The 14,526-nt window shown below is 48.0% G+C and overlaps 1 protein-coding gene across 1 annotated transcript in view; it reads left to right on the top strand.

The window, feature by feature from the left end:
• Window positions 1-14,526, top strand: part of C14H19orf38 (chromosome 14 C19orf38 homolog) — a 43,573-nt gene that overhangs the window by 2,099 nt on the left and 26,948 nt on the right. Inside the window, exons 2-4 of the mRNA XM_074384624.1 lie at window positions 7,374-7,566; window positions 11,591-11,690; window positions 14,094-14,402. Of these exons, the coding sequence (XP_074240725.1) occupies window positions 7,522-7,566; window positions 11,591-11,690; window positions 14,094-14,402 (454 nt within the window). The 5' untranslated portion in view covers window positions 7,374-7,521. The remainder of the gene's footprint in view (window positions 1-7,373; window positions 7,567-11,590; window positions 11,691-14,093; window positions 14,403-14,526) is intronic.

Raw genomic sequence — 14,526 nt, 5'->3', positions numbered from 1 at the left:
TTGGTATTCCTTTTCACTCCCAAGTTTTTCTATCATTTTCCTCTCTGCTTGGACATTTGAAGTAATAGTGGAGATCGGGTGATTCCTTTTTTTTTTTTTTTTTTTTTTTAAATTTTTTCTACCTGCACTATAAGCACTTTAAGGGTTATTCCTTTTTTTAATGGATTTTTATTTTATTTTTTGAGACAAGAGTCTCACTCTGTCGCCCAGGCTGGAGTGCAGTGGTGCAATCTCGGCTCACTGCAGCCTCTGCCTTCCAGGTTCAAGCGATTCTTCTGCCTCGGCCTCCTGAGTAGCTGGGACTACAGGCGCGCACCACCATGCCTGCCTAATTTTTGTATTTTTAGTACCGACAAGTTTTCATTATATTGACCAGGCTGGTCTCAAACTCCTGACCCCGTGATCCGCCCGCCTCGGCCTTCCAAAGTGCAGGGATTACAGGCATGAGCACCCGCGCCTGGCCGAGGTGGGGCTACTTTCTGTTAGAAAAGAAATTCTGGGCCAGTTGCCGTGGCTCACTCCTGTAATCCCAGCATTTTGGAAGGCCGAGGTGGGCGGATCACGAGGTCAAGAGATAGAGACCACCCTGGCCAACATAGTGAAACCCCATCTCTACTAAAATACAAAAATTAGCTGGGCGTAGTGGTGTGCGCCTGTAGTCCCAGCTACTCGGGAGGCTGAGGCAGGAGAAGTGCTTGAACCCAGAAGGCGGAGGTTGCAGTGAGCCAAGATTGCGACACTGTGGTCTAGCCTGGCAGCTGGCAACAGAGCGAGACTCTGTCTCAAAAAAAGAAAAGAAATTCTGCTGAGGACTCTGCCGTCACTATCTGCCTAAACAATTTCTTCCTACTTCCTGTATCAACTCCTCATTCCACTTCGCCCCCAGCCTCTGGCAACCAGCAATCTGCTTTCCGTCTCTAAATGTCATATGAATGGAAGCAGACAATGTGTCGCCATTTGTATTTAACTTCTTTTGCTTAGCATATTTCTAGGGTTAGTCCACGTATCAATATTTAATTCCTTTTTATGGCTGAGTAGTATTCCATTGTATGCACAAACCACAGTTTCAATTTTTTTCTTTTTCTTTCTTTCTTTCTTTTTTTTTTGAGACAGTCTCACTCTTGTCACTCAAGCTGGAGTGCAGTGGTATGATCACAGCTCACCGCACCCTCCACTTCCCCGCCTCAAGTGATCCACCTCAGCCTCCCAAGTAGCTGGGACTACACCTGCCTAATTATTTTTTATAGCGACATACCAGCCTCCATATGTTACCCAGGCTGGTCTTTAACTCCTGGGCTTAAGTGATTCTCCTGGCTCACTACCCAAAGCGCTGTAAGGTTGTGCGTCACTGTGCCTGGCCCCACAGTTTCTTTAGCCATTCATTATTGATTGACAGTAGGATTATTTCAACCTTTTAGCTATGGTGAGTACTGCTGCTGTTAACATATATGTATGTGTATTTGATTACCTGCTTTCAGTTCTTTGGGGTATAGATCTAGTGGTGGAATTGCTGGACCCTATAGTATTTTTATGTTTAACTTTTTGAGGAACCAGTGTTTTTCCCAGCAGCTCTGCTGTTTTCCATTCCCACCAACCATGTATGAGGGTTCCAGTTTCTCCACGTTCTCACCAATACTTTTTATTTTCCGTTTGGTTTCTTTATTTCTTTTTTTTTTTTTTTTTTCTTGCAACAGAGTCTCACTCCTTCACTTAGGCTGGAGTGCAGTAAGAGATGGAGGCTGGATGCAACCTCCATCTCCCAAGTTCAAGTGATTCTCATGTCTCAGCCTCCCAAGTAGCTGGGCTTATAGGCTCGCAGCACCACGCCAAGCTAATTTTTGTGTTTATAATAGAGACAGGGTTTATTCCATGTTGCCCAAGTTGGTCTCGAACTCCTGGCCTCAAGTGATCTGCCCACCTCAGTCTCCCAAAGTGCTGGGATTACAGGCATGAGCCACCACGCCCAGCCTGTTTTTTTTGTTTTGTTTTTAATAGCCAACCTAGTGTATGTGCATTTTCCTAATGAATAGTAAGGTTAAGTAAGCATCTTTTTGTCTGCTTCTTGGTCATGTGTATATCTTCTTTGGAAAGAAATCTGTTAATGTCTTTTGCCCATTTAAAAATTAGGTTGTTAGGCCGGGCGCGGTGGCTCAAGCCTGTAATCCCAGCACTTCGGGAGGCGGAGGCGGGTGGATCACGAGGTCAAGAGATCGAGACCATCCTGGCCAACATGGTGAAACCCCGTCTCTACTAAAAATACAAAACATTAGCTGGGCATGGTGGCACATGCCTGTAATCCAAGCTACTCAGGAGGCTGAGGCAGGAGAATTGCCTGAACCCAGGAGGCGGAGGTTGCGGTGAGCCGAGATCGCGCCATTGCACTCCAGCCTGGGTAACAGTGAGATCCTGTCGCATGAACACACACACAAAATACCCTTTCCCACTGTCTGTAGGTCTGTGAGAGGATACTCCAGGGCTTAAGCAGGATGCTGACAACCCCACTTCAGCCTTTACTTCCTGCTTATGCTGAGCCTAGTGATCCGCCAGAGGTGACAGTTTAGGGACTTCAGGGGGCATGCACATTGCGTTCTAAATTCTTCAGTATAGGCCAGGCACGGTGCCTCATGCCTGTAATCCCAGCACTTTGGGAGGCCAAGGCTGATGGATCACCTGAGGTCAGAAGTTAGAGACCAGCCTGGCCAACATAGTGAAACCCCATCTCTACTAAAAATGCAAAAATTAGCTGGACTTGGTGCCAATACATGGGTGCCTGTAATCCTAGCTAGGGAGGCTGAGGCAGGAGAATCGCTTGAACCTGAGAGGTGGAGGTTGCAGTGAGCCAAGACTGCGCTACTGTACTCCAGCCTGGGAGGCAGAGCGAGACTCCATCTAAAATAATAAATAAATAAATAATTCAGTATATATATGTGCCTTTAGTAGGCTCTCATTGCCCAGAGAAACTTTCACCGCAGCATTTCATCCCAGGCTTCGGCTCATCTGTAGTTTTCTTCCATCATAGTCTTTTGTCCCTGGCAGGTGTGGGTTCTTCCTTCCCTCTACAGTGTTTTCAAGGAATGCATTTTGAATTGAAGACGAGCACCTTGAGTCAATCCTTCTGTAGCTTGCAGACATATTAGAACAGACCAACACAATATAGTCATGCCTGGCTTAACAATGGGGATACTTTTAAAAAGACAAAAAGGCCAGATGCAGTGGCTCATGCCTATAATCCCAGCACTTTGGGAGGCTGAGGCGGGCAGATCACCTGAGGTTGGGAGATCGAAACCAGCCTGACCAACATGGAGAAATCCCAACTCTACTAAAACTACAAAATTAAGCCGGGCACAGTGGCTCATGCATGTAATCCTAGCACTTTGGGAGGCTGAGGTGGGCAGATCACCTGAGGTAAGGAGTTTGAGACCAGTCTGGCCAACATGGTGAAATTCTGTCTCTACTAATAATACAAAAATTAGCTGGGTGTGGTGGCACACACCTGTAATCCCAGCTACTCAGGAGGCTGAGACAGGAGAATCTCTTGAACCCAGGCGGCAGAGGTTGCAGTGAGTCGAGATCATGCCACTGCATTCCAGCCTGGGCAACAGAGCGAGGCTCTGTCTCAAAAAAAAAAAAAAGAAAGAAATTAGCCAGGCTTGGTGGCACATGCCTGTAATCCCAGCTACTGAGGAGGCTGAGGTAGGAGAATCGCTTGAACCCAGGAGGTGGATGTTGGGGTAAGCTGAGATCGTGCCATTGCACTCCAGCCTGCAACAACAGCAAAACTCTGTCTCAAAAAAAAAAAAAAAAAAAAAAAAGAGGGGGTTGGCGGGCGGGCATGGTGGCTCACATTGGGATTACAGGCATGAGCCACTGTACCTGGCCTGCCCAAAGAAACTTTCACCGTAGCTTTTCACCCCAGGCTCTCTAAGTTGAAGACTAACACCACTTTGGGAGGCTGAGGCAGGCAGATCACTTGAGTCTAGGAAATGAGACCAGCCTGGGCAATATGGCAAAACCACGAGACTACAAAAACTACAAAAATTATCTGGGCATGGTGAGACACATCTGTCATCCCAGCTACTAGGGAGGCTGAGATGGGAGGATCACCTGAGCCCAAGGAGTCCTGGCTGCAGTGAGCTATAATCACACCACAGCACTCCTACCTGGGTGACAGAGTGAGACCATGTCTCAAATATGTATATGTATATATATACATATATATATATTTTTTTTTTCTGAGAAATGCATCATTAAGCAATTTCATCATTGTGTGAACATCACGGAATGTACCTACATAACGTTGATGGATAGCTGACTACACTCCTATAAGGCATGGCCTATTAATTCTAGGATTCAAACCTCTAGCATGTTCCTGTACTGAAGTTTGTAGGTAACTGTAACACTTAATGTATTTGTATATCTAAACATAAAATGATACAGTAAAAATATGGCAAGGTCATCTATGAGAACAACACTGTCTGTGTGATGCACCACTGATGGAATTGTCATCATGTGACATATGACTACTTTTCGAATGGGGACTGCTCTGCTCTAGAAGGAACCAGGACTGGGAACACAGGCCGCTGTCTTCAAGACTTCTTTTTTTTTTTTGAGACAGAGTCTTGCTCTGTGGCTAGGCTGGAGTGCAGTGGCGCAATCTCACTCACTGCAACCTCTGACTCCCTGGTTCAAGCAGTTCTCCTGCCTCAGCCTCCCAGGTAGCTGAGATTATAGGTAAACACTACCACGCCCAGCTAATTTTTGTATTTTTAGTAGAAATGGGGTTTCACCATGTTGGCCAGGATAGTCTCGATCTCCTGACCTCATGATCCACCCACCTCAGCCTCCCAAAGTGCTGGAATTACAGGTGTGAGCCACCATGCCCGGCGTGTCTTCAAGACTTCTGCAGTGCTGGCGAAGGACATGGGTCAAGGGCAGGTGAAAACACCGTGGAGCTTTCCTGCCAGTCAAGGTACTTTTTTCGCCATTCAGTTTTCGTTCGGTTGGCACAAACCTTGATTTTCCCAGCTGGGCTCAGTGGCTCATACCTGTAATCCCAGCCGTTTGGGAGGCTGAGGAGGGCAGATGACCTGAGGTCAGGAGTTTGAGACCTGTCTGGCCAACATGGTGAAACCCCATCTCTACTAAAAATACAAAAATTAGCCGAGTATGGTGGCGCACACCTGTAATCCCAGCTACTCAGGAGGCTGAGACGAGAGGAGGTTGAACCCAAGAGGCGGAGGTTGCAGTGAGCTGAGATCGTGCCATTGCCCTCTGGCTGAGATGCAACAAAGCAAGATTCTGTCTCAAAAACAAAAAAACCTTGATTCTCCAGTGTCAAAGGACAAAATGACAATTAATTAGAACCAATTCAGTTAAATATCTCAGTTGGCTTTATTTGTGATCATAGACTAGAATCAGGCAGCCGTCATGAGGAAGATCAGAAAACAGCTCAGTTTCAGTTTGGTGATGTAGAGCTTTAGCATGAGTGACTCCATTTTGATTTTTAGTCTTCTCTGTTGGGGCTCAGTGTAGAAACAGTCTAAAACAATGTCCTTCAGTCATTTTTATTTAACACTAGAGCTCAAATACAGTCAATTCTGACAGGTTTTTTTTTTTTTTTTTGCCGGTTTTTTCAATGTTTCTGTGCAAGTTCAGGTGCCTGGAGCTCTCCACTCCGCTACTCTCACTGACCTCTGGAGTATGAATGGGCGATTCATATGCCTTGAGTAAACAAAACCCAAAACTCTCCTCCCTAATTATTCACCAGGCATCTGACAGTCAATAAAACAGACACTGTCCAAGCCAGATGCGGTGGTTCACACCTGTAATCCCAGCACTTTGGGAGGCCAAGTTCAGAGGATTGCTTGAGCCCAGGAGTTTAAGACCAGCCTGGGCAACAGAGTGAGATCCTATCTCTACAAAAAAAATTTTTTTAATTAGCTGGGCATGGTCGCATGCACCTGTAGTTCCAGCAACACAAGAACCTGAGGCAGCAGGATCGCTTGAGCCCAAGAGGTTGAGGCTTCAGTGAGCCATGATTGCCCTACTGCACTCCAGCCTAGCCTGTGCAACAGAGAGACCCTGTCTCAAAAAAAACAAAACCCAGAATTCCAGGTTGTAGATTCCTGCACCATATTGACTCAGGAATTTTCTCAGCCACTTTGCCAACCACGGACATCTATGGTGGGTGATGCCTTCCCTACACACACACCCAGGAGGGCCTGCCATTGGAGGCACCCTGCCCACTCAGCCTTCCTGTGTTATAGCTTGTACCTGCAGTCAGTGGTTCCCGAGCTCTTGTCCTGCATCCAAGAAGAATGAGGAAACACTGTCAACTGAAGGGTGAGGATGGCAGGAGGAGAATTGTTTTGAGTGAAACAAGAGCTCTCAGCATAGAGGAGACAAGGGGGTTGTGGGAGTGTGGCTGGGTCCGAGGCTTGTTATGGACTCACACTGGGGAGTGTGTGCTGATTGGTTTGTGAGTATGCAAAAAAGACACCACTCCAAAGTGGGCACATCAGTATAGAAAACCAATTAGGGGCTGGGCGCAGTGGCTCACGCCTGTAATCACAGCACTTTGAGAGGCCAAGGTGGGCAGATCACGAGGTCAAGAGATTGAGACCATCCTGACCAACATGGTGAAACCCCATCTCTACTAAAAATACAAAAATTAGCTGGGCGTGGTGGTGCACACCTGTAGTCCCAGCTACTTGGGAGGCTGAGGCAGGAAAATTGCTTGAACCCGGGAGGCAGAGGTTGCAGTGAGCCGAGATTGCGCCACTGCACTCCAGCCTGGCACCTGGCAATGAAGCAAAACTCTGTCTCAAAAATAAATAAATAAATAAGAAAACCAATTAGGAAAGTGTAGGTACATGTACAATAGGTGAAGGCTGGGGATCAATCAGAAGAAAGCGTGCCAAACGGGAAGACACGTTCTCAGTCCAGTGCCTGGATTTGACTTGTAGCTTGACTTTCAGGCTTTAAACTGTCTTTGCCTTGGAGATGGGGTTTCAACTGGGGACCCCCTCCATGTGCCTAGGCATTGGCTTCCTGCTGCTATCAATGTCAATCAAAAGCCTTCCCTGACCCTGCTGTAGCTGGGTTGGGCCCCCTCAGCCACTGCCTCTGTTGCTGCATTTCGCCACTGGATTCTCCTTGTCTTTTTGTCTGGCTCTTCCTGAACTCTGAGCTCCTTGAGGGCAGGAGCTGTTTGCATTCATCCTGATGTCTCTGGCACAATTCTGGGAACGTTATGATGCTCAGTACTCGATTGGGGGGGAAAAATAAGCCAGGAATCTCTTTTAACTCCATCTCCTATGCACCCAGCATACAGCCATAAAAGTGGCTTGAATGGATGTTTTTTTCACTGTCAGGTCAGATGACGGAGAAATATTTATGATGTGCCTAGCACGGTGAGAGACACTGGGGACACCGCAGGTGACAACACAGACCCCATCCCTGTGCTGCTGGAGGAGGAGGAAAGCTGTGTTAAGAAATCATGAAGGCCAGGCATGGTGGCTCATGCCTATAATCCTAGGACTTCAGGAGGTCGACGGATCATTTGAGGTCAGGAGTTCAAAATCAGCGTGGCCAACATGTTGAAATACAAAACTCGACTGTCTCGACCAAAAATACAAACTTAGCCAGCCATAGTGGCATACACCTGTAATTCCAGCTACTCACAAAGCTGAGGCAGGAGAATTGCTTAAACCCAGAAGGTGGATGTTGCAGTGCGCTGAGATCATGCCACTGCGCTCCAGCCCGGGCAACAAAGTGAGACCGTGTCTCAAAAAAAAAAGTAAAGAAAAAATGATGAAGGCCAGGCATGGTGGCTCACGCTTGTAATCCCAGCACTTTGGGAGGCCAAGGTAAGAGGATTGCTTGAGTTCAGGAGTTCATGACCAACCTGGACAACGTATCAAGTCCCCATCTCTATTTTAAAAAAGAAAAATCTTGAAAGTGACTTACGCCTGTAATCCCAGCACTTTGGGAGGCCAATGTGGGCAGATCACAAGGTCTAGAGATGGAGGCAATCCTGGCCAACATGATGAAATTCCATCTCTACTAAAAATACAAAAAATTAGCAGGGCATGATAACAGGCACCAGTAATCCAAGCTACTCTGGAGCTGAGGCAGAAGAATCACTTGAACTTGGGAGGCAGAAGTTACAGTGAGCCAAGAGATCATGCTATTGCACTCCAGCCGGGGCAAAAGAGTAATACTCCCATCTAAAAAACAAACAGGCCCTTTTCGGCCTTAACTCACCTGCACCCAGGTGAAAACAAAAAAATTTAAAAAGAGTTGGCCGGGTACAGTGGCTCATACCTGTAATCTCAGCACTTTGGGGGGCTGAGGCAGGTGGATTACCTGAAGTCAGGAGTTCAAGACCAGCCTGACCAACATGGAGAAACCCCATCACTACTGAAAATACAAAATTAGCCAGGTATGGTGGTGCATGCCTATAATCCCAGCTACTCAGGAGGCTGAGGCAGGAGAATCACTTGAACCTGGGAGGCGAAGGTTGCAATGAGCCAAGATGGCGCTATCGCCGCACTCCAGCCTGGGCAGCAAGAGCGAAATTCTGTCTCTTAAAAAAAAAAAAAACAAAAAAAAAAACTGTCTTTTCATTTCTTTTCTTCAGCACACACTTTTTAAAGCATTTATCTTAAGAAGCTATTAATGGCCGGGCATGGTGGCTCACGCCTGTAATCCAAACACTTTGGAGGCCAAGGCAGGTGGATCACCTGAGGTTGGGAGTTCAAGACCAGCCTGACCAACATGGTGAAACCCCGTCTTTAAAAAAAAAAAACTATTAATACAAATGCCTGCTTTTGAAGTTTAAATAAAAGTGAGCTAGGAAAAGAAGAGCTAATTGAACATAAGGGGACAAAAAGAAAAGAACAAAGTCATGCCAAAAGGCAATTAAAAAAAAAAACCAGAAAATAAAACAACAGAGTCAAACTGTGACACTTCAGAAAGGTCAGTAGCAATGATTAGCTTCTAGCAAGACCATTAAGAGACAAGGAGATAGACTTCACTAATTTCTGTTTTCAGGAGTGAAAGAAGGAACATCACTACAGACCCTACAGAGATTAAAAGGACAGTAAGGAAATATGAACAACTTTACACCAATACGTTTGACAACTTTAATGAAATGAGCAAATTCCTTGAAGATACAAGCATGCCAATTGGAATAAAGGAATAATACAGGGCACTGTAGGAGAATTTAGCTAGGGGATTGTTCTAAGTCCAGAGGGTCTGGAAAGTTTTCCTAGAAGTGATACTTTTAAACTGAGACCTGAGACCTGTAGGAGAAACAGGATTTGCCCAGGGTGATAGAATTGTATTCCAGGCTGGGGAAATACTGTGTGCAAAGGCCCTGAGGTTGGAATGAGCTTTCTGTGTCCAAAGAAAAAACTTCACTCTAATGACACTTTTTGGAGTTTGATGACCACGTGCCACATCCTTCCTGGGTCCAAAGCTCCAAGCAGACCTGCTTAGCTTAAACAGAAAAGATAAATGCAAACCCAGTAGTAAGAGAAACATGGAAGTTTCGGGGCTGAAACAGGAGGCAGTTTACCCTATGAAATATATCACAAATTATATCTAGAATTGATCTGGAACTAGTATTCCCTTTCAGGTGGCTGATCAAATTTCTGAGTCTTTTTCCTCCATGTAACTTTCCTTATGAGTACTCACTACCCACTAGGCATTGCATTTCATACTACAAGTTCTTTGAATCTAATCTCCACTACTCTTTTTTTTTTTTTTTTTTTTTTTTTTTTTGAGACAGTCTTGCTCTATTGCCCAGGCTGGAGTGCAGTGGTGCAATCTCAGCTCACTGCAACCTCCGCCTCCCAAGTTCAAGCTATTCTTCTGCCTCAGCCTTCCAAATAGCTGGAATTACAGGCATCTGCCACCACGCCCAGCTAATTTTTGCATTTTTAGTAGAGATGGGGTTTCAGCATGCTGGCCAGGATGGTCTCGATCTCCTGATCTCATGATCCACTTGCCTCAGCCTCCCAAAGTACGAGGGTTACAGGTGTGAACCACCACACCTACCCTTTTTTTCTGAGATGGAGTTTCGCTCTTGTTGCCCAGGCTGGAGTGCAATGGCGCAATGTCAGCTCACCACAGTCTCTGCCTGCTGGGTTCAAGTGATTCTCCTGCCTCAACCTCCCGAGTAACTGGGATTACAGGCATGTGCTACCATGCCTGGCTAATTTTTTTGTATTTAGTAGAGACAGGGTTTCACCATGTCAGGCTGGTCTCAAACGCCTGACCTCAGGTGATCCACCTGCCTCAGCCTCCCAGTGCTGGGATTACAGGCATGAGCCACTGCTCTCGGCCTAATGTCTACTACTCTTAGCCCCATTGTGCAGAGCAGTATACTGAGGCCTCAAAGAAGGCAAGCCATGCCTGAGGTCACAGAGGCCAAGCCCTGACTACCATACCTTCTCACTCCTGCCCATATTTGTTTAAATCTTGGTGCTGGTTAGGCTGTGGTTTGTGTCTTGGGCGTGGGTTTCACAAACACTCCACTGCTGTCACCCTGTCTCATTCCCTGGAGTTCTTTTAGGAGAGAGAAAAGACTGGGCGTGGTAGCTCATGCTTGTAATCCCAGCACTTTGGGAGGCCAAGCCATGTGGATCATTAGGTCGAGATCGAGACCATCCTGGCTAACATGGTGAAACCCCATCTTTACTAAAAATACAAAAATTAGCCGGGCGTGGTGGCTCATGCCTGTAATCCAAGCACTTTGAACGCCAAGGCAGGTGGATCACCTGAGGTCGAGAGTTCAAGACCAGCCTGACCAACATGGTGAAACCCCATCTTTTTTTTTTTTTGAGACGGAGTTTCGCTCTTGTTGCCCAGGCTGGAGTGCAATGGCGCGATCTCGGCTCACCGCAACCTCCGCCTCCTGGGTTCAGGCAATTCTCCTGCCTCAGCCTCCTGAGTAGCTGGGATTACAGGCACGTGCCACCATGCCCAGCTAATTTTTAGTATTTTTAGTAGAGACGGGGTTTCACCATGTTGATCAGGATGGTCTCGATCTCTTGACCTCGTGATCCACCCGCCTCGGCCTCCCAAAATGCTGGGATTAGAGGCTTGAGCCACCGCGCCCGGCCGAAACCCCATCTTTTAAAAAAATCTTTTTTTAATTTTTTAAAAATTAAAAAATAAAAATACAAAAATTAGCTGGGCATGGTGGCGCGTGCCTCTAGTCCCAGCTACTCAGGAGGCTGAGGCAGGAGAACGGCTTGAACCTGGGAGGCAGAGGTTGCAGTGAACTGACATCATGCCACTGCAGTCCAGCCTGGTAACAGAATGAGACTCTGTCTCAAAAAAAAAAAAGGAGGGGAGGAGAAAAAACTGTGAAAACCACCTAACCATCTCATCCATTTTTTCTCCTCTAATCTGAAGAACCACAGTCAGAGAGTGTGCGCGGGTCTGATGTGTGTTTGGGGAAGGGGTGGGGAGAGCAGAGAGTCCCTCTGGCTGCCCAAGCCTGTGTGTGCAACTTCCTGCCAGTGAGGAAACTCAGCTCGAGAATCACCGTGGTTCTCCTTTCCCCGATCTGGCCTCATAGGAGGAGTTGGTGGGGAGCCTTGGGCCCCTCTGGCCTCAGCCGGATTTCCCAGCCAAACGCCAGGAAGAGATGCCCTGGACCATCTTGCTGTTTGCAGCTGGTGAGTCTGAAGCCCCCCTTTCAGTTCCTCCACGCCTCTTCCCGCATCCCCTGTCCACCTTGCCGCTCTAGGGGCAGAAACCAGTGCACGGGCTGTCATTCCCAGGGCATCGAGGAGGCTGAGTCCTGGGCAGATGGGTTTGCCCGTGAGCCTTGGGAACTCTCTGGCAGTGTTGCTTTTTTCTTGTTAGGCTCCTCATTACCCCCAAGTTCAGGAATATCAGGAATTCTACCCCTCTGGAGTCAGCTATGCCCACACCCCATGACTCAGCCCGGCTTGGTCTCTGAAGGCTCTTTGAGGGTTGGGGCAGCAGGAGGGTATAGCTAGGCGGATATCAGTGTGGCAGGGGTACGTAAGGGTTGGAGGCTGGACAAGGGAAGGCTTGTGTAGACCACACCTGGCCAGACACTCTGCTCAGAAGCCTGCGGGCAGTCGGACGAGAGGCGGGTCCCCGGGAGACTTCATCCTGCAGGAAGCCATGCTCCAGCATCCATATTCCTCACCCCAGCCTGGGAAAGGAGATAAAAGTCCTTTGCCCTTCCTTCTCCTGCCCTCCCACTCCCTCACCCCCTCCTGCCATGATGGCTTCCTCACTGCTCCATTTTTTATATTTATATTTTATTTATTTATTTTTATTTATTTATTTTTTTTGAGACGGAGTTTCGCTCTTGTTACCCAGGCTGGAGTGCAATGGCGCGATCTCGGCTCACCGCAACCTCCGCCTCCTGGGCTCAGGCAATTCTCCTGCCTCAGCCTCTCGAGTAGCTGGGATTACAGGCACGCGCCACCACGCCCAGCTAATTTTTTGTATTTTTAGTAGAGACGGGGTTTCACTGTGTTGGCCAGGATGGTCTCAATCTCTTGACCTCGTGATCCACCCGCCTCGGCCTCCCAAAGTGCTGGGATTACAGGCTTGAGCCACCGCGCCCGGCCTTATTTATTTTTTTTAAAGACAGGCTTTCACCATGTTGGTCAGGCTGGTCTTGAACTCCCGACCTCAGGTGATTCACCCTCCTTGGCCTCCAAAGTGCTTGGATTACATGCTTGAGTCACCGCGCCCGGCCTGTATTTGTTTTTTAATAGAGATGGGGTCTCACTTTGTTGCCCAGGCTAGTCTCAAACTCCTGGGCTCAGGCAGTCCTCCCGTCTTAGCCTCTGAGTGTGTTGGGATTACAGGCGGCGTGAGCCACCACATCCGGCCTAGGCTGCTCCTTAAGCACCCGCCTCGGGCCAGGCACGGTGGCTCATGTTTGTAATCCCAGCACTTTGGGAGGCCACGGAGGGTGGATCACGAGGTCAAGAGATTGAGACCATTCAGGCCAACATGGTGAAACCCCATCTCTACTAAAAAATACAAAAATTAGCAGGATGTGGTGGCACATGCCTGTCATCCCAGCTACTTGGGAGGCTGAGGCAGGAGAATTGCATGAACCCAGGAGGCAGAGGTTTCCATGAGCCAAGATCATGCCATTGCACTCCAGCCTGGCAACAGAGTGAGACTCATCTGAAAAATACCCCCATGCCCCTTCTATTCCCTGGACCTTTGCCTATGCTGTCCCCTCTACTGGAATGCCTTTCCCCAGCTCTCCAAATGGGTCCATCCCCACCACTCAGGACACAGCTCACGGGAGGCCAAGGTGGGAGGATCACTTGAGGTGAAGAGTCTTGGCAACATGGTGAGATCTCATCTCTACAGAAAATAAGTGAAATTAACTAGCCAGGTTCACCAGCCTGACCAACATGGTGAAACCCTGTCTCTACTAAAAATACAAAAATTAGCCAGGCATGACGGGTAGTGCCTGTCATCCCAGCTACTCAGGAAACTGAGGCAGGAGAATCACTTGAACCTGGGAGACGGAGGTTGCCGTGAGCCGAGATTGCACCTCTTCACTCCAGCCTGGGTGACAGAGACTTTGTCTCAAAAAAAAATTTATATATATACATATATATACACACACATATATATATGTGTGTGTATGTGTGTGTGTATATGTATGTGTGTGTGTGTGGGTATGTGTGTATGTGTATATATATACAATATATACATAAACTGGCTGGGCGTGTTGGCACATGCCTGTTTTCCCAACTATTTGGGAGGCTGAAGAATCACTTGAACCCAGGAGGTGGCGTTTGCAGTAAGCCAAGATCATGCCACTGCATTCCATCCTGGGCACCAGAATGACAATCTAACTCAAAAAAAAAAAAAAAAAAAGAAAAAGAAAATTTATTCAACTGCAGGGAGCCCTCACCATGTTCCAGGCAGTGTGGGGTAGTGTCACTAGCCTCCAAACATATAGAAGACACAAGGCCTAGAGGTGGTGACTGCTTGCCCAAGGCCACACAGCCAGGTCAGCCTCCACTCTCATCATGCAGCCACCCACCTCCTTACCCTCTGCACCGCAGGCTCCTTGGCGATCCCACCACCGTCCATCCGGCTGGTGCCCCCGCACCCAAGCAGCCAAGAAGATCCCATCCACATCTCATGTGTGGCCCCCGGGGACTTCCCGGGAGCGAATTTCACACTGTATCGAAGGGGGCAGGTGGTCCAGCTCCTGCAGGCCCCCGCGAACCAGCGTGGAGTGACGTTCAACCTGAGTGGCGGCAGCAGTGAGGCTCCAGGGGGACCCTTCCATTGCCAGTATGGCGTGATAGGCGAGCACAACCAGCCCCAGCTGTCAGACCTCAGCGAGCCCGTGAACATCTCCTTCCCAGGTAAGGTCCTCCTGTGGGATCTCACCGCCAGGAGCTTCATTTTCTCACACGGACCTCTTGTATGTACTGTTGGCTTGGAGGCTTTCCCAAAAAGAGCCAGGCTTATACCCTGCCAGGACTTACT

Source organism: Saimiri boliviensis, chromosome 14 (genome assembly GCF_048565385.1).
Source record: "Saimiri boliviensis isolate mSaiBol1 chromosome 14, mSaiBol1.pri, whole genome shotgun sequence".
In the NCBI taxonomy this organism is placed as follows: Eukaryota; Metazoa; Chordata; class Mammalia; order Primates; family Cebidae; genus Saimiri; species Saimiri boliviensis.
This window is presented reverse-complemented; position numbering and strand designations above follow the sequence as displayed.